The sequence below is a fragment of the Lolium perenne genome, chromosome 7 (genome assembly GCF_019359855.2).
Source record: "Lolium perenne isolate Kyuss_39 chromosome 7, Kyuss_2.0, whole genome shotgun sequence".
Lineage (NCBI taxonomy): Eukaryota > Viridiplantae > Streptophyta > Magnoliopsida > Poales > Poaceae > Lolium > Lolium perenne.
In genome coordinates, this window is record NC_067250.2 from 76,403,432 (window position 1) to 76,426,502 (window position 23,071).

At 44.4% G+C, this 23,071-nt stretch overlaps 3 protein-coding genes across 4 annotated transcripts; 1 reads left to right on the forward strand and 2 right to left on the reverse strand.

Annotated features, from left to right (window-relative positions):
• Window positions 1-3,001: 3,001 nt before the first annotated feature.
• Window positions 3,002-17,662, forward strand: LOC127316998 (protein SAWADEE HOMEODOMAIN HOMOLOG 2). Of its 2 annotated transcripts, none has more exons than XM_051347513.2 (8): window positions 3,002-3,129; window positions 3,238-3,455; window positions 3,597-3,768; window positions 4,256-4,319; window positions 5,211-5,262; window positions 6,131-6,274; window positions 7,713-7,832; window positions 17,053-17,662. In XM_051347513.2, the coding sequence occupies exons 2-8, from the start codon at window positions 3,270-3,272 to the stop codon at window positions 17,416-17,418; spliced, it is 1,104 nt and encodes a 367-aa protein (XP_051203473.1). In that variant the 5' UTR covers window positions 3,002-3,129; window positions 3,238-3,269; the 3' UTR covers window positions 17,419-17,662. The 2 variants fall into 2 exon arrangements, with proteins under 2 accessions (XP_051203473.1, XP_051203474.1); XM_051347514.2 differs by having other exon boundaries at window positions 17,056-17,662.
• Window positions 17,663-18,139: 477 nt separating this feature from the next.
• On the reverse strand, window positions 18,140-20,282 carry LOC127317000 (protein BOLA4, chloroplastic/mitochondrial). The gene is made up of 3 exons (XM_051347515.2): window positions 19,928-20,282; window positions 19,775-19,842; window positions 18,140-18,576 (listed from the first exon to the last, which is right to left on the reverse strand). The coding sequence occupies exons 1-3, from the start codon at window positions 20,207-20,209 to the stop codon at window positions 18,423-18,425; spliced, it is 504 nt and encodes a 167-aa protein (XP_051203475.1). The 5' UTR covers window positions 20,210-20,282; the 3' UTR covers window positions 18,140-18,422.
• A 1,517-nt stretch (window positions 20,283-21,799) lies between these two features.
• Window positions 21,800-22,659, reverse strand: LOC127312972 (uncharacterized). The gene has a single exon (XM_051343521.2). The coding sequence runs from the start codon at window positions 22,544-22,546 to the stop codon at window positions 21,983-21,985; it is 564 nt and encodes a 187-aa protein (XP_051199481.1). The 5' UTR covers window positions 22,547-22,659; the 3' UTR covers window positions 21,800-21,982.
• Window positions 22,660-23,071: the final 412 nt, after the last annotated feature.

Sequence of the window (23,071 nt, forward strand, 5' to 3'; positions counted from 1 at the left end):
AATATTGAAGGGACTAATAAGCTCATTGAACATGCCACCTCCTATTATAAAAATTTGTTTGGCCCAGCCCCTGGCAACTTTTTCCCTATCGATCATGATGCTTGGGGTCCTCATGAGAAACTAGATGACATGGACAATGATGTGCTTAGTAAACCTTTTACCATGGAAGAAGTCAAAGAAGCTCTTTTTTCGATGAAGAAAAACAAAGCCCCTGGCCCTGATAACATTCCTATAGAATTTTACCAGCACTGTTGGGAGATTGTTAAAGGCGATATTATGCAGTTATTCCATGCTTTCCATGCTGGAAACCTTGACGTGCAGAGACTCAACTATGGCATTATCACCTTGCTTCCAAAAATTTCCGATTCTAATAAAAACAGCCAATACAGACCCATTTGTCTCATGTGGTGCATTTACAAGCTCCTGACTAAAGTTTTGACAATTAGAGTTGAGCCTTTCCTTGACAAGATTATTAGTATCAACCAAAATGCTTTTATGAAAAGAAGAAACATTGTGGATGGCATTATGTCTCTTCATGAAATAATGTATCACACACATGTTAAGAATCATATTGGTATCATTTTCAAGCTTGACTTCGAAAAAGATTTTGATAAAGTTAATTGGAATTTCCTCCTAAGCTGCCAACGGGCCATGGGGTTTGGTGATTTTTGGTGCAGTAAGATTGAACAAATTCTTAACAATGGCACTGTTTCGGTTAAAATAAATAACGTGATGGGTCCCTATTTCCAAAGTGCAAAAGGCGTGCGACAGGGAGACCCCCTTTATCCTTTTCTTTTCAACTCAGTTGTCCAATGCTTGACCAAGATGGTCGTTGAGGCTCAGTCTAATGGCTTGGTAGTCGGGCTCGCCCCTGATCTGGTTGAAAATGGTGTGGCCATTATGCAATACGTGGATGATACTGTCCTCTGTATCTCGCATGACTTTGAGAAGGCGCTGAACCGAAAGCTTCTCCTGTACCTTTTCGATCTCATGTCTGGGTTAAAAATTAACTTTCAAAAAAGTGAAATTTTCCTTATTGGTGGTGACAATGAGATTGCGAATGAATATTCGTCTATGTTTGGTTGCCAGGTTGGCACCTTGCCTATGAAGTACTTGGGTATGCCTGTCTCCTTTAGATGCCTAAAGAATTCGGACCTTTAGTTCATTGATGAAAAATTTGTGAAAAAACTAGATGCCTTAGAAAGGTGGTGCTTCCTCTTCGGGTGGGAGACTTACCCTTGTTGATTCTTGCTTGTCCAATCTTCCTTCTTATATCATGGCTATGTTTTTGTTAAACAAAACCTTCATTGAACGGTTGGATAAACATAGACGCCGTTTCTTTTGGCACGGTAAGAAGCATAAAAGAGAATACCATATGGTGAAATGGTGTAGAGTTTGTAGATCTAAAGGCAAAGGTGGTCTAGGTGTTAAGGACTTGAGAAAACAAAATATCAGCCTCCTTTGTAAGTGGTGGTGGAAGCTCGAGACTGAGAATGGCCTATGGCAAGATATTGTTAAAGCTAAATACTTGAGAACCAAAATAGTAGCTACTGTTGTAACTAGATTCAACGACTCCCCTTGCTGGAAAGCACTCCTTAAAGTTAAAGATACATATTTTGCTGGTAGGAAAGTCATTTTGGGGAATGGAGACATTACTAGACTTTGGAAAGATCCTTTACTGGATAACCGACCCTATTGCGAACAGTTCCCTGCCTTATATGACCTCTGTCAACTCCAAGATTGCTCTATTAAAACCTTTATTGATGCAAACTTTGTTATCCCTTTCATGGAACAACCGTGGGGGAGTTGCTTGCTCAATGGAATTCCATTATCGAAAATATTGGTATGCTATCGTTATCTAATGAAAATGATAAGATTTCCTGGTCCCTTAATAAAAACTCCATGTTCTCTACCAAATCAGTCTACAAGATGCTTGAAAAAAACCTTGCTGGCTCTAGTAATAGTTGGATTTGGAAAGCAAAATTGCCTCTGAAAAATAAAATTTTCATGTGGCAACTCTGTCAAGATGCTATCCTGACGAGGGAGAACATGAGGAAAAGGAATTGGACAGGATCTCCCTTATGTTCCTTTTGTAACTAGGTTGAAACATGTGACCACCTTTTTTTTCACTTGCAGTACCTCGAAAGTGGTTTGGGTGTCCTTGGTACTACAATGGGTGCCCATTCTGTGCCCAATAATTTCTGGCAGGCTATTGCTTGGTTCCACTCATATATTCCTCACATGGAGAAGTTTTATGTGACCCTTGTTGCTTCTATCTGTTGGGCTATCTGGAACATTATAAACAAAGTTACTTTTGAGAATCATATATTGAGATCACCTAGTGAGATTTCCTTTTTCTCTATTTCTTTGCTGTTGTACTGGGCAGGTCTTCAAGAGGGCAGCGACAAAAGTTGTCTGGCTGATGGCGCCGCGAAGCTGATGCGTACTGCTTCTTCCGTCTTCGCTAGCCGAACTACTGCTGCTGGTCCAAGCTCCATGCGGATGATTACAGGGACATGATGTGCTGAAGACTGACTGCTCAACTTCTTCTCACCTTCCAAGCAAAGAAGCGTAGCTATGTTTCGTTTTGTGTTTTGTCTCCTGGCTTGCTGGTAGTTCTTCCCGGAATCTGTGTAAACCTGTGATATTATACTCTAGATGGTGGTATCAGGTTTTCGCCCCATAGTAGGCATTCGATGGCGAATGTCTACAGGGGGTTTCCTGATACTGCCCCGACTCGCTTCCTTTCTCCTACCCCTTTTTTTTAGTTGCAATTCTCAGAACCTTATATTTCCGTTAATGCAATGGAAAGGGGTGGAAGCCCGGTTGGAAAAAAACTTACTGATTCCAATATTTTGTATATCTATAAGATTTAACATGTCATGACATGTTATGACATTATATTGTTGTTTCCTTTTTAAAAAAATCGTGCAAACCAAACAGAACTAATTGCGGGCCTGTTTTATCTTCCACGCTGGCGAGTCATGACAGATGTCCAGCCCCGTGCCACATGAGCTAGCCCCCGGTTCCAAGAAGAAATAGGGCAGGGGTCAGGCAACACAGGCAGCGGGCAGCGGCACACAGACAAGAGCTCGAGGCCCGTCGAGGCACCGCTGCCTGCCTGAACTGGTAACGTCTCTCTTCTCCACCCTCCACTTCCTCCCGCCTCTCCAGCCAGCGTCCTTCTCCGACGATCTATCCGTCGGATCTTCCCCTCTAACGACGTAGCCGCGGCAGCAACGGTGAAGGAGAGCTTCGGCCGAGACAGGATGGGGCGGCCGCCGAGCACCGGGGGCCCGGCGTTCCGGTTCACGCACGCGGAGGTGGCGGAGATGGAGGAGCGCCTGCGCCATCTCAACAACGCCATCCCGCACCGCGACGTCATCCAGGGCCTCGCCGACAAGTTCACCAACTCCCCCGCCCGCTCCGGCAAGATCCCCGTCCAGCCAAAGCAGGTAGCTTTTCCTGCCCCCCCGCCCCGTCGCGGAAGAAAGATCCGAGTAATTCGTTCGAATTTAATTGCCTTCCATCCTGGGGATACGAGAGGAGATGGGCCCGTCTTATTCCGATCTGTGTGGCTTTGCGGCTGGGCGCAGGTCTGGAACTGGTTCCAGAACCGGAGGTACTCACAGCGCTCCAGGACCACCCGGGGCTCGCCGCTGCCGCTGCCGCAGGGCAAGATGCTGCCCACGGGGGCCGAGGAGCACCACCCGGCTTCCTTCATTAGGGCTCAGCCGTCTTCCTCTGGCCACTCCGGATCCCACCCAGGTGCTTCTTGAATACTGAGATAACTTGATTTTAATATCATCTTTATTTCCTTGCCATGTAATCCCGCTGCTGCTTAGGATGGGGATGATGACGGTAATGCTTTAGTGGTGCAAAATTTGTGCAGGAATCATCAACATCTTATGCTTTGGTGTAGGTGCCCCCCTTAATCTCTAGCGATTCTGCCTGTGCTTGCCGCTCTAGGGTTTAGCGTGTTTTGGGGTACTTCACAGTCTGTAGTTACTTGTGGACCATATCAAAGCTTGTCGACACCCTTATCGCAGTCGTTGAACCTCATTTTAACAGTCACTGTACACGCGATCCGTGCGCCCGCGTCTTTTCTTGACAACTGCAGGCCACATATGATGATTGTTCAGTGTCTTGTAGATGGAAGATTTTAGTTTTCCCACAGTCCAGCCAGGAAACTTGATATCCATTTATCTTGTTGCTTTTTCTTCCTCTGGTTATTGATGGAGTTGTTAACAATCAGGTAAAAATCCTTCGGATGCTGGCCAAGTCGAGTTTGAAGCAAAGTCAGCTAGAGATGGTGCATGGTATGTAGATCTACCTATTTTCCCCCTTTCTCATTTGATCTCACATATCGTGTGTTTACGTGTATGCGCTTTCTTCTTTTGTGGAAACATGGGTGGGGAGTGGGCGCTCCACTTTCTGCCAAATTTGTATGCCTTCCCCTTAATAATGCACCCAAATGAGCTAAATAGTGCGCATTGGCATGTGTCCAGTTGCTTACCAGAAGGCCAGGTTGTCAACTTATCAACCTTGTAGGCTATACTATGAACGTTGGTTCACAATGGGAGGATTGGGTAGGGTAAATGTCCAAACAAAAGATCCGTGTGGTGAAGTCAAAGCCTGCCACATGGTGTTGCTCACTAACTAAGCATCATAACACCCTGTTTGCGTCTGTTATGAAATGATATGAAGCTTAGTCCACAGTGGAATAATTGGTAGGGTAATGGCCCAAATATCGGGACACTATACTAGTGCACTCGCCCTCTTCAACCAGCACCTGGGCTTCTCCTTCACATGGAAGCGACCCCTGATGCTTCAAGAATTCTTAAGTGTTTCATTGCTTGATTTCAAAGGTCACACATGGTCCTTCGTATATAGGATTACTGATCCACAAGTTAGATCTCAATTCAAACTCAAGATCAAACCATGGCTGCAGTTTTCTTGTTCAATTGGGCACTAACAAATACATCCAATCGTATCCATTAAATAATACTATTGGTATTTATTTGGTAATTGCATCTGACCAATTAGTGGCTGGATGATGTGACAGACATCCCTGTTCATTCAACATGATTTCGAATTTTAACCATGGAGTGTTCTATGCTGTATACTGATGTAATTGAGCCATCTATTTACCTTTTATTTTCTAAAAAGCCTTGTTGATTTGCATGCATGATCAATCTTTCTTATTACAGGTATGATGTTGCTGCCTTCCTGTCACACAGGTTGTTTGAAACAGGAGACCCGGTAATGACTGTAAAACTTTTGTTAAATATGGATAATGTTGCTTCATACATTTCTGGCAGTTTTATTCAAGGCAGTTTGCTAGAACTGAAGCTATAGATAGCTGCGTTCCTCATTTATCTGTAGTTGATTTTGTTAACTTCACAAACACCAAAGGAAGGTCATGGCCTTTTTTTTTTTCAAAAGCTTCACAGCCGTAGCATGAAAATTGCTTTGCATCCAAATGAGTTCGCTTCTGGCCAAATTGTACAGTGCATCACCTTTGGGGAACTGTGTGTGGTCAGTGTGCAATGCACTTCAGAGTTCAGACATATGAGCAGGCAAACTTGTTTGGGGGCAAGTTGCACGACAGACACTCAAGGGTTGGTGATACAGAGTACCTCTGCATGGCACTTGAACTTGTGGTGCTTTACATGGGAATGCTTGTGGTACCCACTGAATCAGTTGGTGTGGTGTTACCTAAGCACTAAGTGATAGGTGTGCCTGGTGTTGTTCAAGTGGCGGCTGGTGTACTGTCAGCTGACTTGAGTAGCGGAAAAAGGAACAAAGAGAAGCATTTCTTGATGTGGCTAGTTAAGTCAGAACTTCCATTGGGAAAGATCGATTATTTGACTTCAAACTAGCAGATTACTGCCCAGACCAATCTTAAGGATTATTTGCACAGCTTTAAATAGTCGATGTGAAAAACTAGACTCCTTTCTTTTTCAAGCATTATGTTATGTATGTCTATGTACAGCGTGTTTACTATCTATGCCTTACACCAACTGTTTTTGCACCAGTTTATTTTCTGTGGTTGTCGTCCTCCACAGCGTGTTTACTACCTATGCCTCACACCAACTGTGTTTGCACCTGTTTATTTTCTGTGTTTCAGGAAGTAAGAGTTCGTTTTTCTGGATTTGGGGCAGAAGAGGATGAATGGATTAATGTTCGTAAATGTGTGCGACAGCGCTCACTTCCATGTGAAGCTACAGAATGTGTTGCTGTGCTTCCTGGGGACCTCATTCTTTGTTTTCAGGTATTGTCATCTTAAACCATTATTTTCATCTGATTTTGCAAGCTAGCATTGTCACAATTTGAGAATTGTTGTCTACGTGAGTTCTTTGAAATGTCAAGCCAGCTTGTTAGCTATGCAACATGTGTCCTATCCTTGGCAACTTTTCCAGCTATGGTTTTATATTGTACACTTAATAGCTCTGCTTGTTGACTTCCAAGCTATTTCCTTTCTGTCACTTCCTGCCATCTGATAGAGTGATGGGCCTGTCAGATTTCAGCTCCCAAAAATGTTGGGTCCTTCGAAGTTTCTGTTCTGACTGCAGTGCGCATGGCAGACAGATTGCAACTGCTTCTTGTGCCAAGTTATTGATTGTGTCCCTTTTTAAGAGACGTGATCAATTTAAATATTTTCACCTTGTCTTTTTTTATGACGCTCAAGGATCTGCAGTACATAGAATAAACTGCCTTATTTCTTCTTTGTCTAGACTTCTAAAAGTTATAATTCTATTTTGTGAGTTCTCAAAATTTTGTGGTTGGCAACATTTGTTGGCTGGCTTTACTCTATCATTTAAGAATTAAGATGCAGTTCTGCATTTGTTTTATACTATAATAAAGTAATGCTGTAGTTGCAACAATAAACAGGATATTATGTCCAGCATCACTTTCCTGTTGCTTTCTGTATTCATGATAATCATGTTTCAAAACGGAATTTCACTTTGATGCCACAAGGACTAACCAGCAGCATTGCTTTTTACATTTATTTCTAAATTAGTGGTAACCATATTTCAAAACGGAATTTCACTTCGATGCCACAAGGACTAACTGGCAGCATTCCTTTTACATATATTAGTGAAGGTGTAAATGGCCTGATCATCAGGAGTGTTGTACACATTGGATTTGGTCATTGGGAACGTTACCTATTCAGACTTCCTTTCTTTCATTTTACAGTATTGTAGAGCAAGATTTATATATTTCTTACTTAAAAGCGCTGCATGTTTTGATTTATATCATATTGTTTTGAGTGCTAAAGTTGAGTTTTATCTAAGATTGGATGTGAATTTATCCAATACTTTTCTTTTTTTCTTTTCAAAGTGTGAATATTTTTTTTTTGCAAAATGGAAGTCTTCAACCACCAACTGTCAAATAGGGCTGACGAAGAAAGCTGTTTCTTGGTTGTCGGTGCACAAACATCGAGAGCATAACTAGAGTATTGAGATAAAATATGCATGCAGTTCACTGCTAGTTGAAGACATAATTATATTGAAATTAGAGTATTCTTGAGGGTCTGAATAAGGAATGCTGTCATTTGGTTATTTCTGTTTATGCTTTGGTCATTGGATGTAAAGTTGAACAAATGACCAATCTATTGTCATGCGAGTTAGCTGTCCTATAATGTAGTGCTATTATTTACTCGAGCTGATGTCTCACATGAATAAATATTTCTGCATTGAATTGATCAGGAAGGCAAAGAGCAGGCCCTCTATTTTGATGCTCGTGTTCTTGATGCTCAAAGACGCAGGCATGATGTAAGGGGATGCCGCTGTAGGTTTCTTGTTCGCTATGATCACGATTACTCTGAGGTAATTCTCCTTCTGTCTAACAGTACAGTATTCATGCATTCACTCGGATTGCAGTGTTAAACCTTGTTTGGATGTCAGAATTTGGATGGAATCCTGGAATTCTAGTTATAATTCCACAGCTGTTTGCCTGTACAAAGAACTGTTCATTGGCATTCACTCTGATTGCATGAATTGGGGACAACTACAACCCGGGCTGCCCAAACCAGACCGCCGTCCATCTGACCTGTATGGAATTTACTGCAGTTCTTCCTAACATGTGTCCACATGAATAGATTGAAAGCTCACCATGGTCCTTTGCTAACCCAGTGAGAGCCCTTCCAGCTATGATCTCCTGACCGCAACCAGCACCACTGTCAGCAATATCTGACTACAGCAGCCACCCCTGGCAGATTACCTCTCCCAGGACCTCACCATCAACCGCTGCCTGCCCCCTCTATTCTCCAGCCCCACTACTCGGAATGGTAGCACTGGTGATGCCACGGATGAGCTTGGGCTCTAGATCATCCATATTCTATTTCCTTTGTTGGCTACAGTGGCTGCATCCATCTTTGATTCTGGCCGCTGCCACCTCTACTCCAGCTTTCATTATCAAACCGGTCTGCTGCCATAACTAACATGTCCATGGATGATGAGGGACAGTAGAGAAAAAAAATTAACATAAAACAGAAGTAAGGTTTAGTACTAGCTTCTACACACTTCTATATTCTAGGAAATAGAATCCTTCAGTCACATGTGTTGTAGTAGTTTCTAGCATGTTCTAGCTATATGTTGTAACTAGAATATTTGTATCTCTTTTCCTAGCTTATCTAGTGTTCACTAGAACACTCTAGTTGTGAGTAGAGCTAAGGAGTGAAGGCTCATGCAACCTATAAATAGAGGTCCAGCCTCTACATATGTACTCAGACTATGTACGATCTACTTATTAATAAAGAGAACTTTCTGTTCTTGTTTTAAGATCTTGGATTAGATCTTGTGTTGAGAGTTTGGATTGAACTCTTACAACCCCGCCCCTAGAGCGATATCTAGCTTACGCCCCTAGAGCGATATCTAGCGCAACACGTTGAAGCGGTTCCTTCGACATTTATGCTGTTCACATTGTAGCAACACGGTGGAGCTGTTCCTACACAACTTTATGCTGCTTGCTGATCCGTTCAAGTTGTGGTTCCCTCATTGAGAGCGAGTTGCAACAAGCAATGGAGGAGTTGGGAAAGAGAATGGATGCTGCAGAACAACAAATCCAAGCGTTGCGTGAAGACCTTAACCGAAGATTTGATCAGCTAGTTGAGATGATCAGAAAGGGTGTTCCTCCTACTGCCAATGATGAAGAATCATCAAAGGATGGTGAAGATGCTTAGCGGAGAAGAAAGGGAGGTCATCTTGGAGCAAAAACATCTCAACCACATGTTGGCGTACCTCAAGAAGGCCAACTTATGATGAAATTTCTGAAGATGAAGAAAATGATGAGGGCTTTGAAGAACCTGACCTCTATGCACATCCAAGAGTACCCAACACTACGTATGCGAAGGATACATACAAGGTGAAAGATGAGATCCCTACTTTCAATAGAAATATTGATATTGAAGGGTGCCTTGATTGGTTGTACGAGGTCGAGACTTTCTTTGAAGTCATGAATATTCCAGAAGACCGTAGAGTCTCTTTGGTCACATACAAGCTGAAAGGAGGAGCTTGTGCATGGTGGCATCGCCTTCAAGAAGACCACAGACTCAGAGGAGAACCTCGTGTGCGATCTTGGCGGTAAATGAAGAATCTTTTAAAGGGGAGATTTTTGCCTGCAGATTATGATCATATCCTATTAATTCAGTTCCAGAATTGTGCCCAAAGAAATAGGACTGTTTCAGAATATACAGATGAGTTTCTAAGGCTACAAGTAAGGTGCAACCTTGCTGAAACAGAAGATCAACAAGTTGCAAGGTACATCAATGGTCTCAGTGATGCTATCCAGGATCGTTTAATGATGCAGCAAATTTGGTCCCTTGATCAAGCACAAGCTCTAGCCTTAAAGGCCGAGAGGTGGGTAAAAACAAGAAAGGCAAGTAAGGTTCCATATTCTGATACGGAAGCCTCACCTAGGAGTAACTCCCATAATGTGGAAGAAAAGACCACTCAACTCAAGGAAAAACAACCTGCCCCAAACCAAGTTGGTGGTAAGAGCAGGACTAAGCCTGTGATAAAGTGTTATAAATGTGGTGAAGAGGGACATGCATCTAGCAAATGCCCATTGAGGAAATTTGTCAACACCACAATCCATGATGGTGAAGATGATGAAGAATATGAATCTGAAGATGTAGAAGGACAAGTTGTGAAGAAGAGGGAGAAGAGGTGGTATGTGTGATTCAACGCCTCTTGTGCTCAACACCGCAGCCCGACAACACACAAAGAAAGAAAATATTTGAGAGCAAATGCACGGTGAATGGCAAGGTATGCAAATTAGTAATTGATAGTTGCAGCTGCGAAAAATCTCATCTCCCAAAATTTGGTGAACCATTTAAAACTTGAGACTCGTGATCACCCAAACCCATACACTATTGGATGGATCAAGAAAGGGGTGAATATGAGGGTCACCAAACAATGTAACCTGCCACTCTCTTTGGGCAAGTACTACCGCTCAAATGTACTATGTGATGTGGTTGATATGGATGCCAACCATGTTCTTCTTGGGAGACCTTGGCAATTTGATGTGGATACCACACATATAGGGAAAGACAATTCATACTCCTTCACTTGGAACAAGAGAAAGATCATCATTCTACCCAACCAATCAGATTGTAATAGCTCTAAAGAGGAGGGGAAAAGTATGTTAACTATTTCTCCCACCTCTAATGAGTTTATGGGAGACTTGAAGGAGGCAAATTTGTGTGCTGCACTTGTTGTGAAAGGAGAAGTGCAATCGGAGGTTGAGATTCCAGGAAATGTACATGACCTACTAGCTGAATTTCAGAGCATACTTGGAGAGCCACAAGGCCTACCGCCAATGAGAGGAATTCAACATCGAATTGACTTCATTCCGGGAGTAAGTCTTCCTAATCTGCCAGACTACCGAATGAGCCCAAAAGAGCATGATATACTCAAGGAAAAGGTGGAGGAGTTGCTACATAAAGGGCACATTCGAGAGAGTATTAGTCCATGCGCCGTACCAGCTTTGATCACACCAAAAAAGATGGATCTATGCGCATGTGTACAGATAGTAGAGCCATCAACAAGATCACCATAAGGTACAGATTTCCTATTCCCCGTTTGGATGATATGATAGATCAGCTTAGTGGTGCAAGAGTATTCACAAAGCTTGATTTAAAGAGCGGATATCATCAAATTCACATTAGACCCGAGGAAGAATGGAAAACAGCTTTTAAGACAAAGGAAGGGTTGTTTGAGTGGATGGTGATGCCATTTGGACTCTAATGCACCAAGTACCTTTATGCACTTGACGAACCAGGTACTTCGACCCTTCTTATCCCACTTTATTGTGGTTTATTTTGATGACATCTTGATATATAGCAAGGATGAAGATGAACACTTGCATCCACATCCGTAAGGTACTATGTGTACTAAAGGAAAACGAACTCTATGTCAACATGAAGAAGTGTGTTTTCCTTCAAACAAAACTTATTTTCTTGGGCTTTGTCATAACAAGTGAGGGCATTCACGTTGATGACTCTAAAGTTAAAGCAATTAGAGAATGGCCAACTCCAAAGACTATTTCCGAGGTGAGAAGTTTCCATGGCCTTGCAACTTTCTATAGATGGTTTGTGAAAAATTTCAGTACCATCATGGCACCAATTACTGAATGCCTAAAGAAAGGAAAGTTCCAATGGAACGAATCTGCTGAAACTAGTTTCAAGGAGATAAAGGAAAAACTCTCACAAACTCCTGTCTTAGTACTACCAACTTTCACTAAAACTTTTGAGCCAGAGTGCGATGCAAGCGGAGTAGGCATTGGGGCTGTTCTATCTCAAGAACGAAAACCAATTGCATTCTTTAGTGAGAAGCTAAGCGAAGCAAGACAGAAGTGGAGTACCTATCAGCAAGAACTGTATGCTGTTTTCCGATCTTTAAAGACCTGGGAAGTCTATTTGTTGCCTAAGGAGTTCATTGTTTACAGTGATCATCAATCCTTGAAGCATTTTAGAAATCAAAAGCATGTGGATCGTATGCTAGCAAGATGGGCAGCATATTTGGAGAGGTTTAACTACCTTATTGTGCATAAATCTGGAACAACCAACAAAGTCGCCAATGCTTTGAGTCGTCGTGCATGCCTCTTGACTTCTTTCGAGGCTGAACTTCCAGGCATGGATCAAATAAAGGAGTTGTATGAAGAGGACGAAGACTTTGGCCATGTTTGGGTAAAGCACCTAAGAGACCAACCATTAGGCGACGACTATCTAGTGCAAGATGGTTATCTCTTCAAGGGTGATCGGTTATGCATCCCAAGAAGTTCTCTACGTGACAAGTTGATTAGAGAGCTCCATTCAAGTGATCTTAGTGGCCATGTGGGACGTGACAAGACTATCGCTAATCTAGAGGCTCGTTACTATTGGCCACAATTGAAGAGGGATGCTGGAAAGTTTGTTCAGCGATGCCCCACATGTCAAACATGCAAAGGTCAGGTCCAAAACTCAGGGTTATACATGCCTTTGCCTATTCCTGATACTCCATGGGAGGATATCTCTATGGACTTCCTCTTGGGTTTGCCAAGAACAAGGCGTGGGAATGATGTTGTGTTTGTGGTAGTGGACAGATTCTCCAAAATGGCTCATTTCATCCCATGCCGCAAGACAACAGATGCTCGTCATGTTGCAAATTTATTCTTCCGAGAAGTGGTTAGACTTCATGGGGTTCCACGGTCCATTGTTTCAGACCGTGATAGCAAGTTCCTTGCTGCATTTTGGCAAACTTTGTGGAAGCAATTCAACACCGAGTTAAAATTTCTACTACAGCTCATCCACAAACAGATGGCCAAACAGAAATGGTGAACAAGTCTTTGGGTAATCTGATTCGTTGCATTTGCGGTGATAAAAAGGGACAATGGGATTTAGCTTTATCTCTTGCTGAATTCTCCTACAACAACTCCAACCATAGATCAACAGGAAGGAGTCCTTTCTCTATTGTCTACACTAAAGTTCCAACACATGTGGTGGATCTGCTGAAGCTACCATCAAAAGGAACCTCAAAAGCAGCCTTGTCCTTTGCTGAGAACTACACAAAACTATTTGAAGAAATTTGCGGCGTCTTGGAGGCATAAAATCAGAAGTATAAACAGTTGGCTGATTGCAAACGGAGGCTGAAATCATTCCAAGTTGGTGATAAAGTGATGGTATACCTCCGAAAAGAAAGACTTCCTTTAGGCGTTAAAGGAAAGCTTAGGCAACGAAAATATGGACCCTTCTCTATTCTAAGGAAGATAAATGATAACGCTTATGTGATAGATCTTCCCCGGAGATGGGAATATCTCACACATTCAATGTGGCAGACTTGGCCTTTTATCATCCAGAACAAGCACTTTATGAAGATAACTCGAGGTCGAGTTCTAAACAACCAGTGGAGGATGATGAGGGACAGTAGAGAAAAAAAATTAACATAAAACAGAAGTAAGGTCTAGTACTAGCTTCTACACACTTCTACTATATTCTAGGAAATAGAATCCTTGAGTCACATGTGCTGTAGTAGTTTCTAGCATGTTCTAGCTATATGTTGTAACTAGAATATTTGTATCTTTTTTCCTAGCTTATATAGTGTTCTCTAGAACACTCTAGTTGTGAGTAGAGCTAAGGAGTGAAGGCTCATGCAACCTATAAATAGAGGTCCAGCCTCTACATATGTACCCAGACTAAGACTACGTACGATCTACCTATCAATAAAGAGAACTTTCTGTTCTTGTTTTAATATCTTGGATTAGATCTTGTGTTGAGAGTTTGGATTGAACTCTTGACAACCCCGCCCTTAGAGCGATATCTAGCTTACGCCCCTAGAGCGATATCTAGCGCATCACGTTGAAGCGGTTCCTTCGACATTTGTGCTGTCCACGTTGTAGCAACACGGTGTAGCTGTTCCTCCACAACTTTGTGCTGCTTCAATGGAGGCTGCTTTCTCTAGTCTGACTAGTTCTGACTCCCCTTCATCAGTATGATTTCTTTTGCAGCATAGCTGCCCCACGAAGAGCTGTATGAGCAGTTCCGATGGGAACGGCGGATCTTGCCTTCACTTAGATCTGCTCCCGTGCTTACAAGGGGTTTGGCGAGAATGGTGGGCCGGCGGGGAGAGCATCAAGCCCGTGAAGAGCGGCAGTCTGGCTAGGGTGAGGAAGACTTTGGTGAGCACCGGTGGTCCACGGCTAGGGTGAGGAAGACTTCGGTGAGCACCGGCGGTCCACGGCCTTGTAGTTGGCGGAGGAGGGCCAGTGGATAGACTCGTGGGAGGAGGCTGGTGGTGGGGCTTGGAATTTGCTTTGATTTGGATGGGATGGTAGTGGGGACGGGATGCTTCTTCGATCTGGACGGGGTTGAACGATACAGATATAGAATCAATCAAATCTATAGGTTGAATTGGAGACAGATTTTTTTTCGAGAAAACGCAAAAAGCCTTTGCATTTCATTTCATTGAAAAGATAGAAGGTTTACAGTTACATGCCCCCTAAGAGGTGATACAACACGGGTGGAAATGAAAATACAGGGTGAACTAGTGGACATCCCAGGTGGTAAGATCATGCGAAGACCCCTTGCCCAAAGGGCTGCCTCCTCCTTGATGTTGTTGACGACAGTGCTGATGGAGGGTTGAGCTCCATTGAACACGCAGTCGTTGCGATGTTTCCAAAGCATTCAGGGTATGAGCAGGGTGATAGAAGCCAGGCCCTTATGGCTGGGGGTTGGGGAGCTCCGCCGTGCTCGGTGCCACCATGTCTGGAGTGAGTTGTCGTGTTCAAGAGGGTTGCAAGTAGTGTGCATCTAGGCAAGGACCTCAAACCAGACCTGCTGAGAGAAGCATCAACCTGTCAAGAGGTGTTGCATAGTCTCCATCTCCTGATCGCAAAGGAGGCAACGAGGGTGGTGCTGGAGCCCTAGGCGTTGCATGCGCGCGGCCGTCCAACATCTGTCCAGGTTGGCGAGCCAGTGGAAGAATTTGATGCGGTGTGGAGCCCAGGTGCGCCAGGTAAGCTTCCATGCGCTGAAGTGGGTCGATCCCTAGAACATGGTGTTGTAGCAAGATTTGGCGGAGTAGACTCCGCTGTCGCTCCACTTCCAGGTAAGGGTGTCGGCCTGGTTAGACAGCTGCACGGGCTCTAGCTGATGCCAAAGGAGGAGATATTCGCCAATCTCCGGGATCCCGATAGTGCCATGGATGTTGCGCGCCCAGGAGTGGTTGAGCAGGCTGTCAACGATCTCGTTGTGATGTGCCGTCTGTTCTTGGGGACGCACGCATACAGGTGGGGTGCGATCTCGCTGATGGAGCGCCCGTCTAGCCATTGATCTTCCCAGAACAGCGCCGTGTCGCCAAGGACCGTGTCGTGGAGGCGAAGAACAGCGCGCGTTCCACAACTGAGAACTGCAGGTTGAGACCTTGCTAGGCTCTGCTCGGGTCCGTTCGACTCAACCATAGCCAGTGAAGGTGTAGAGCGACACCGGCTTTCTCTAGGTTTAGGCCGCCGCGGTTGATGGACGGGAGCGGTGCTTCCTGGGTTGTAGCGCGCGGCCTGATGCGGTGGAGCGTGATCGGTGGCGAGGCGAATCGGCCGGGGCGGGGGAGGGGGGAGGGAAGATGGTGGGCGAGGTGGGACCGCACCATCCTGGGCCATGCATGCAGCATCCGCTGTGTTGGGCTGTGGGCCTGATGGTGGCACCTCAAAGGTGGCCTATGAGAGCGAGCGGGAAACTGGCGAGGTTTGAATCGTGCGTGTCAGCGTCCTCCAGAACCGCATCTTGGGTGGGTCCCGCGGCAGCCATGGAGGGTGGTGGGGACGAGACTTGCCCTGACAAGGGATCCTCCTCGGGCGCCTCACATGGGTGAGAATCAGGCACTTCGCTGTCTGCAAAGTCGCTTTGCTCCATTGCAGGGATGGGCTCTCGATGCAGCGCTTGGACAGGGGTGACAGGCTCTCGATGCCTCGCTGTCTGCAAAGTGGCCCGTGAGAGCGAACGGGAAACTAGACCAAAGCGCCAGCATACATACACGAAGTGCTTCAGCAGGTAGAGCTCGTTGGCGGCTAGGCTAGGCTACGTCGGAGACAGATTTTGGAAATGGTTTCTATGGGGCATGAGTTGTGCATCGTTGGGGTAGGTAGAGCCAAGCGCCAGCATACATACACGACGGGCTTCAGCAGTCGGCCTGGATGGGATGCCAGGTCAGGTAGGCTAGGTCTGCTTGATGGCACTGATGGCTTGATGGTCCAAAGAGCAGCAGTGACGACCTAGACCAAAGCTGCCCCTGATGTTGAGATGATGGCAATAGCTTGAAGGCAATGCAGAGAGGCGGGTGGGTCCAACAGATGATGCTTCACAGGTCCACACGACGAAGCCCAGCAAGCGGGGCGCCTCTCTGCGAAAAATAGATGGCCGGGACGCACAGGTTAGAGCATCTCTAGCGGATCCCTAAAATGCTGCACCCTTAATACATGTATAAAGGGCACTGAAAAACTGTTTTACCTAAAATGTTGCACCCTTGGCGGCGCTGGGCGCTGAAAAACTGTTTTAGAGTGCCCTTCCAGAATATATACCGGAAAAAGCCCTTAAATATTGTTTTTTTCCTATCCCTCCCTTTCCTCTTCCTCCTCCCGCACGACTCCCTCCGCTCGTGTGCGTCGATCCTGGTTGCCCGCACTGACCCCCCATCACCGGCCTCGCATTCTGTGGCCAGCGCTGCCCCCAGCCCGCATCAGCCCGCATCAGCCACCATCCTGCCCTCTACTACCGGCGCGACCCCTGGGTCGGCCCGCGTGGAGGCTCCCCGCACCAGCCTTCCTCCTCGACCAGGTCCTCGCGACTGTAGAGGTGGTGGTTACCCATGGGCCTCCACCGCCCTGCCCCCTGCTACTAGCGGGCCTGGCCACTGTCCCTCGCGGCCCCACCACCCCTTAATTTGTGCCCTTTATCAGTAGTGTAAAATAATATGATTTGTTCATTTATAGTCACAATTGTCTTACTACCTTGTCAAATTAAATTGCGCTGTTTAACTCACTTTATAATTTCTCACATTTCTTTTGGTGTGATAGGAGATTGTTCCGCTGAGGAAGGTGTGTCGTCGACCAGAAACTGATTACAGGTTCCAGATCTTGCATGCCGCTAGAGCGGCAGCTTCGGCAGAGGTTCAAAATGCTATTGTGCTTGATAAGAGCCCTGTTGAGCAGAAACCCCCAAAGCCGCACAAGATGATGGATGTGAACACTGCCGAGGTGACTATGGTTCCCATCCCAGATCAAGGAGAGCCAACGGACAAGCCGGCTGCAACCGTACCAGCCGCCCCAACTAGCACCCACAGTGATTCAGTTTCAGATGTGCAGATGGGGGATGCTGAGGCTGCTCCAAAAGTTGAAGCTGCAAATGAAGCACAGGACGACAAGATGAACATGGGAGCTTAGTCGTTTCAGTTCCTTGTGCATTTCGTTCTGAAAAATTAACCAGTACTACTATCTAGGAACTTTCTCTTGGGGGCTTGCGCATACAACATGTTTGTTTAGGAACTTCAGGTGGAAGAATGGTTGACTGGGAACATATAGTAATGTGGTGATGTTGACTTTGCTGCTGTTGTACAAAGTGTTGGATTTGCTATCTATATAGCGACGTCGTGAGAGAAGATAATTAAGATTTTCTTCCTCAGGAAAATATCTCGCATGTTAAAGATGGTAAACTGCCCTGGTTCAGCAGCTATTCATTTCTATTCACTGTTGAATTTTTGGCAGGGCCGTTCAAGTTGTACTACACCGAGGAAAAGATTTAAGTGTTTCAACAGACTCCGTAACTGACATGTTTGGTTCGCTGGACGTTAGCTGCCCTTGCCTAGTCTTGCAGAAAGGGCAAAAATTTAAAATATATTCGCAAAATTTTTAAGCACTAAATACCTAATATTTAATTAAAATTATATTACATGTATACCTTCTTGACATTTCAAAACACCATCTAAGGGAACATTTAATTGCCTCAGCTTCTACAATGCCCATGATGTTTGCACAACATAAACGATTTATCCATTTTACCATTATACAATAAATAAAGCCACTTTACCCTTGCAAAAAAAAAGGCCAGCAAAGATACACACTTCAGGTGGAATCGAAGATAGTACATGAAGATCACACAGTCGCATGAAAACCATAGAAAGATTGTATCCAAAATTCTAATCCTGAACACATCTGGACAAGCATTCCTTCATCATATAAAAAAAATGGTATTCATATCCAAAAGTTAAATTTCTTTTGGAAGTAATGCCAATTATGCCCCAAATTACTGAACCATCAGTTGCTGTGTACATAAAAAATGTATCGTAGAAACAAGAAGTCTTCATCTTGATCCTGCCCATGACCTAGTCTTGGTGTACAACAGTTTAAAAGCATTCCAAATTCGATTTATGCCATATGGATTTTGTCGATTACTTGTTGCCGGCTGCCTCGCCTGGTGTCTTGGTGGTCATTTGGTCCACGGCATGGACAGTGCTTTGAAGCTCTTCCCATATAACCTTGTAAACCATTCTTTGCCTGTTCACAGCAGTTTTTCCCTCAAATGCCTTCGAAACAACGTCTATGCTGAGGCCAAGAAAAGGGACAAAACTAACTTCAGAATTACAACAGAAGAAAAATAGCGGGATCGGTTAAGCATCAATCTAAGCAAACAATCTAAAAAAGTTGCCTATAATATAATTAGAAAATGCATAAGCACCCTACTGATCCAAACATACTGTTATTTGCCAACTCAGGAACAGATAACTGATATTACTTCCAAGAAAGGGTAGCGGAAAGAAAAGAAGAGTCAAGAATCCTCACTATCATTTTCTATCTACACACTGCCTTATAATCCATATTCTTTTTCTTGCATGTTCTCTTTGTACATGCGCTCTAGTGTATTGGATCTACTACTGTCTAACAGTTCGGTTCTATGGCATTGATATCCACAGGAGAAAAAAACTGTGGCAGAGATAGAGATAAGCATTCACTCAGAGATAGTACAACTTGGCTGATTATACACAATAAACAGATCTACACCTCGCACTGTTGTTGATAACAAGCTTTCCTGGACAACTCATGGTTTAGCCATTTAGGTACACATACCAAGGTAGCTAAAGTAATCTTATGCCAGTCCAATTATCATGAATGCAAGTCACTACAAAGTAAGTTTGGACTAATCCAATTACAACATACTAGGCATATTCAAGATTTCAACTTCACAAACTTAATCATAAGAAGAGCACTAGTCCTCTTCCGGACTTCAACCTCACAAACTTAATACTAGTAGTAAGCTGAATGAAAGGGATCATGATTAAGCAAACATACTGGCAGTAGACTATCTGGCATTCTGTAATTGTAGAGTTACTACTTAGTTAAACACTATTGGAGGGTAGAGGATTTACGCAAAAGTATTAACAAGGCATGCTGACAAAAAAGGCAGGGTATGAAGTTGAGTAGGATCTTCAATTTTCTTGAATTAGATGAAAAATGATAACATGCCTCTACACGGAATGGACGTATGGGAAATGCTCGATAACATTTAACCAGATCCATAAGAGAAGGTTTGATGCAGAAAATGAAGGTCGATAACCTGGCATCAATCTTGGAGCATTAAATTGGATTGTCATCTCTATCTCCCCTTTAGTGCTCAATTTTCGCAATTGTTTTAATTCATGATCATGGATAGCTCGAGGACCTATATTACCCTAATCAAATAGCAAGGAGTATTCTTGGCATATGAAGATGGAGCTGCAATCAGGGTAAAAGCACGACAAATTACCAGACGTGGCGCCCATCCCCTGAAGCATCGATGACGGTGACAGTGTCCGCCTCCAGCTGCTCCTTGATCTGCCAAGAATGGATAACAAGAGCAACAGAAACATGTAAGAGCAACTCTAGATTATAAGCAATAGGTCGGGGTGGTAAGAAGTACCTTGGTCTCCATAGACTGCGTGATGGGGGACTCAGTGGGTCCCGCCGGTCCCGGCGCCGACGCCCAGGACGCGAATCCCCTGGTCCGGGTGCTGCCGGAAAGAGGGGGAGGCGACCAGGTGGTGAATCTAGCAGAGGAGGAGGAGGATAGGGAAGAGAGCGCTACGGCGGCGTGACGGCGGATAGCATAGGAAGCGGAGGAGGAGGTGGTAAAGCGGCGGAGGAGCATGGAGGTGAGGGAGCAGGGTGCGGCGGCGGCGGCGGCGGACCTCATCAGAAGCATCGTCGGAGAGGAGAGAGGACAGGAGAAGATTTTTTCTTTTAGAGAAAATGTGTTTTTTTGGAGGAGAGAAAATGTGGTCTGTGTTCTCTTTCTTCAGCGGCCATTTGCTTCCGGCCCAATCCAAGATCCAGTTCGGAGTGTTGCAACAGTATAGCATGCCCGTGGACCATCATCTTCTGTGCAAAAGCTCTAAAAAAACCTTCGATGCAAAATACCCTAATAACACAACAAATTCCATGCAATTGTTGTAAAAAAAACAATTTTCATTCTGTTAACTAAGTGCAACAATAGCTTACTCAATCTCTCGGAGGTTCTCATAGAGATAGGGTGTGTGCGCGTACGTTCATAGGGGTACGCGTATGTACGTCTGTGTGAGCGTCTATGTCTCTACTGTGTTTCGTAAAAAAAATAGTGTGACATCTCTGAAAGAAGATGATTGGGGGAAATCATTTCGGCTCATAAACACCCATTATTCAAAAAACTATTTTAAAATGATTTAAAAAATTGAAAAATTCTAACCGTACACTTGCACATTCTATGTCCGCACACAAATTTCACAAAAGAGTGACATTTTTTGTAACTTGTATAAAGAAGACCATTTTCAGTGCTCTAAAATGGTTTCTCACGAGACATTTATTTGTCATTTTTACACAACCCATACAAAATGTCTTTTCCTCACAAAATTTTATGTACGAACGTAGTATGTTCGGATATACATCCAGAATTTTTATCAGATTTAACATATTAAAATATGTTTAAAATACATTTTTAGGTGTATTTAGACCTATGAGTAAAAATACCATGTCCGATGGTGGGCACACTTTGTTTGTGACGATCAATATAAGTCAATGAAAGATGCGTCATGTTGCAATGGCGAAGCTTAAATGGCTTGTATGGTTGTACAGGCCATGATAAGTTGGAGCGGCAATGCACATGCTTTATCACCGTCTAGGATGGGCAATGATGTTTTGATGCATACATATTAGTCCCTCTATTCTATTTAAATTGAAGTTCTAACTTGGTACTAAGCCGAACTTCTTTAAATTTAATCAAATTTATAGAAAAACTGTATTAACATCTACAATGCTAAATTAGTTACAACATTGGATTCATCATAGGAAACATTTCCGTAATATACATATTCAAAATTGCAGATATTAACATACTTTTTTTTATAGAATTAAAAGAATTTTTACATAAGACAATGCTACAACTTTAATTAATCTGGAAATATGGAGTATAATGTACTTCCTCAGTTCCCAAATTTAAGTCGTTTTGGGAGTTCAATTTGTACTCTCAATTAGGTATACCAAAATGTCTTACTAAAGTGAAAAAGGATGTACTTCAGAGCATCCTTTAATAAGTACTCCTTCCATACTTACTTTCTCGGATCCATGAAATACATCTGAGATTTATCTAATGTTGGGTGTATCTCGTCAAATAATATCAAGAATTCAAGATACATCTAAATTTTGACAAACGTCTAACATGTTTTATGGACGGAGTGAGTAGATATAAAGGAAGAGTAAAATAAATGCAGGGCCGGATGTTCACTCAGCCCCTTTCAGAAAATATGCAGTATTTCAGAGATTTATAAACAACACTTATTCTCGTTCAGTCATATCCATGACCGAGGTGTACTGAAATGTAAGTACTTGAAAAACGAAAGCTAGTTACACAAGCGTTGAAGAATTACTACGGGACACCATACCGGTAATATATTGAGTGAAACATCTGTAATAATCGTGTGTATTCCTCATCTACTTTGGTTCTTCATCGGAGGCCTGCACGGCTCTCCTCAGCACCCCTCACCTGGGGATGCGACGCCTGTCTCGGGACACCAGCAACGTTTGCAGGAGCACACCTGAAACCTGGTGGCGGCGCATACTGTCGCGGCAGGCCGAGCTGAAGCGGAGGCAGCAGCGCCTGCACCCTGCCGCCGCCGCAGCCGGTGCCGTCTCTCTGATCTCGTCCCATTTCCGGCGGCTTCACCTGCGCGAACTTGATCTCGAAAACGTCGTCGTCGACCATGTCGTGGACCGTGGCGCGGGAGCTCGGCAGGGGCCTCATGGGCACCACAGGATGCGGATGCTTCTGTCCCAACCCCTTCTCCGCGTCTGCAGAGGAGGACTTTCCTCTGGACGCCGAGGACGACCTCCGGCCGCACAGCCGGCCGGAGATGCATGCGGCGGTCGCAAGGAAGGTGATGACCGCGAGCACCACGAACACCGGCCCGAAGGAGCCTCTGCCCTCGTCGGGCGCTGCCTTGCCGGCGTGGTGGACGGAGCCGGTGGAAGGGTAGTAGCTGTATGGCATTGGCTGCGGCAGAGATGCCATTGATCTTGTTTCTCCTTCTCCACCGCCACCGAGAAATCTCAGGTCTCTGCGATGCGACGCGAGCTAGTCTTGCTCAGTTGCTCACTACTCACAGTCTGCGTCTTGGTACTACTAATGGTTTTTATGTAGTGTGCTGCTAAAGGTGGCCATGTGACATTGCTGCTTTCAGTTGCCTGCCTTACGAGAGATTGTTCCTGGGTAAGTAGTATCTTTGAACGCCTCGGAACGCGAGAAAGGTAAAGGGGACCGTGTTCTTCCATGGATCTCGTCTAGAATCTCTTTGGGAGCAGTTTTGTGTACGCACGAGGTAAAGTTGTGTAATCACTCGATTCGATCAGCCTGTGTTCCGCGATTGTGCTCCGAGCTAGGCGCTAGCTTTTGCTTTCGGGCGGGCGTTGCGCACTTGCAGCTAGCGGAACAAAGAAGCAGAGGATGCTGGCCGTCATGACTAAATTAACTTGATCCACCCTCCTATCGTTGCTTTCGTTCCATTCTCTCTTCTTTGGTCTGGCTTTCGAAGTGCAA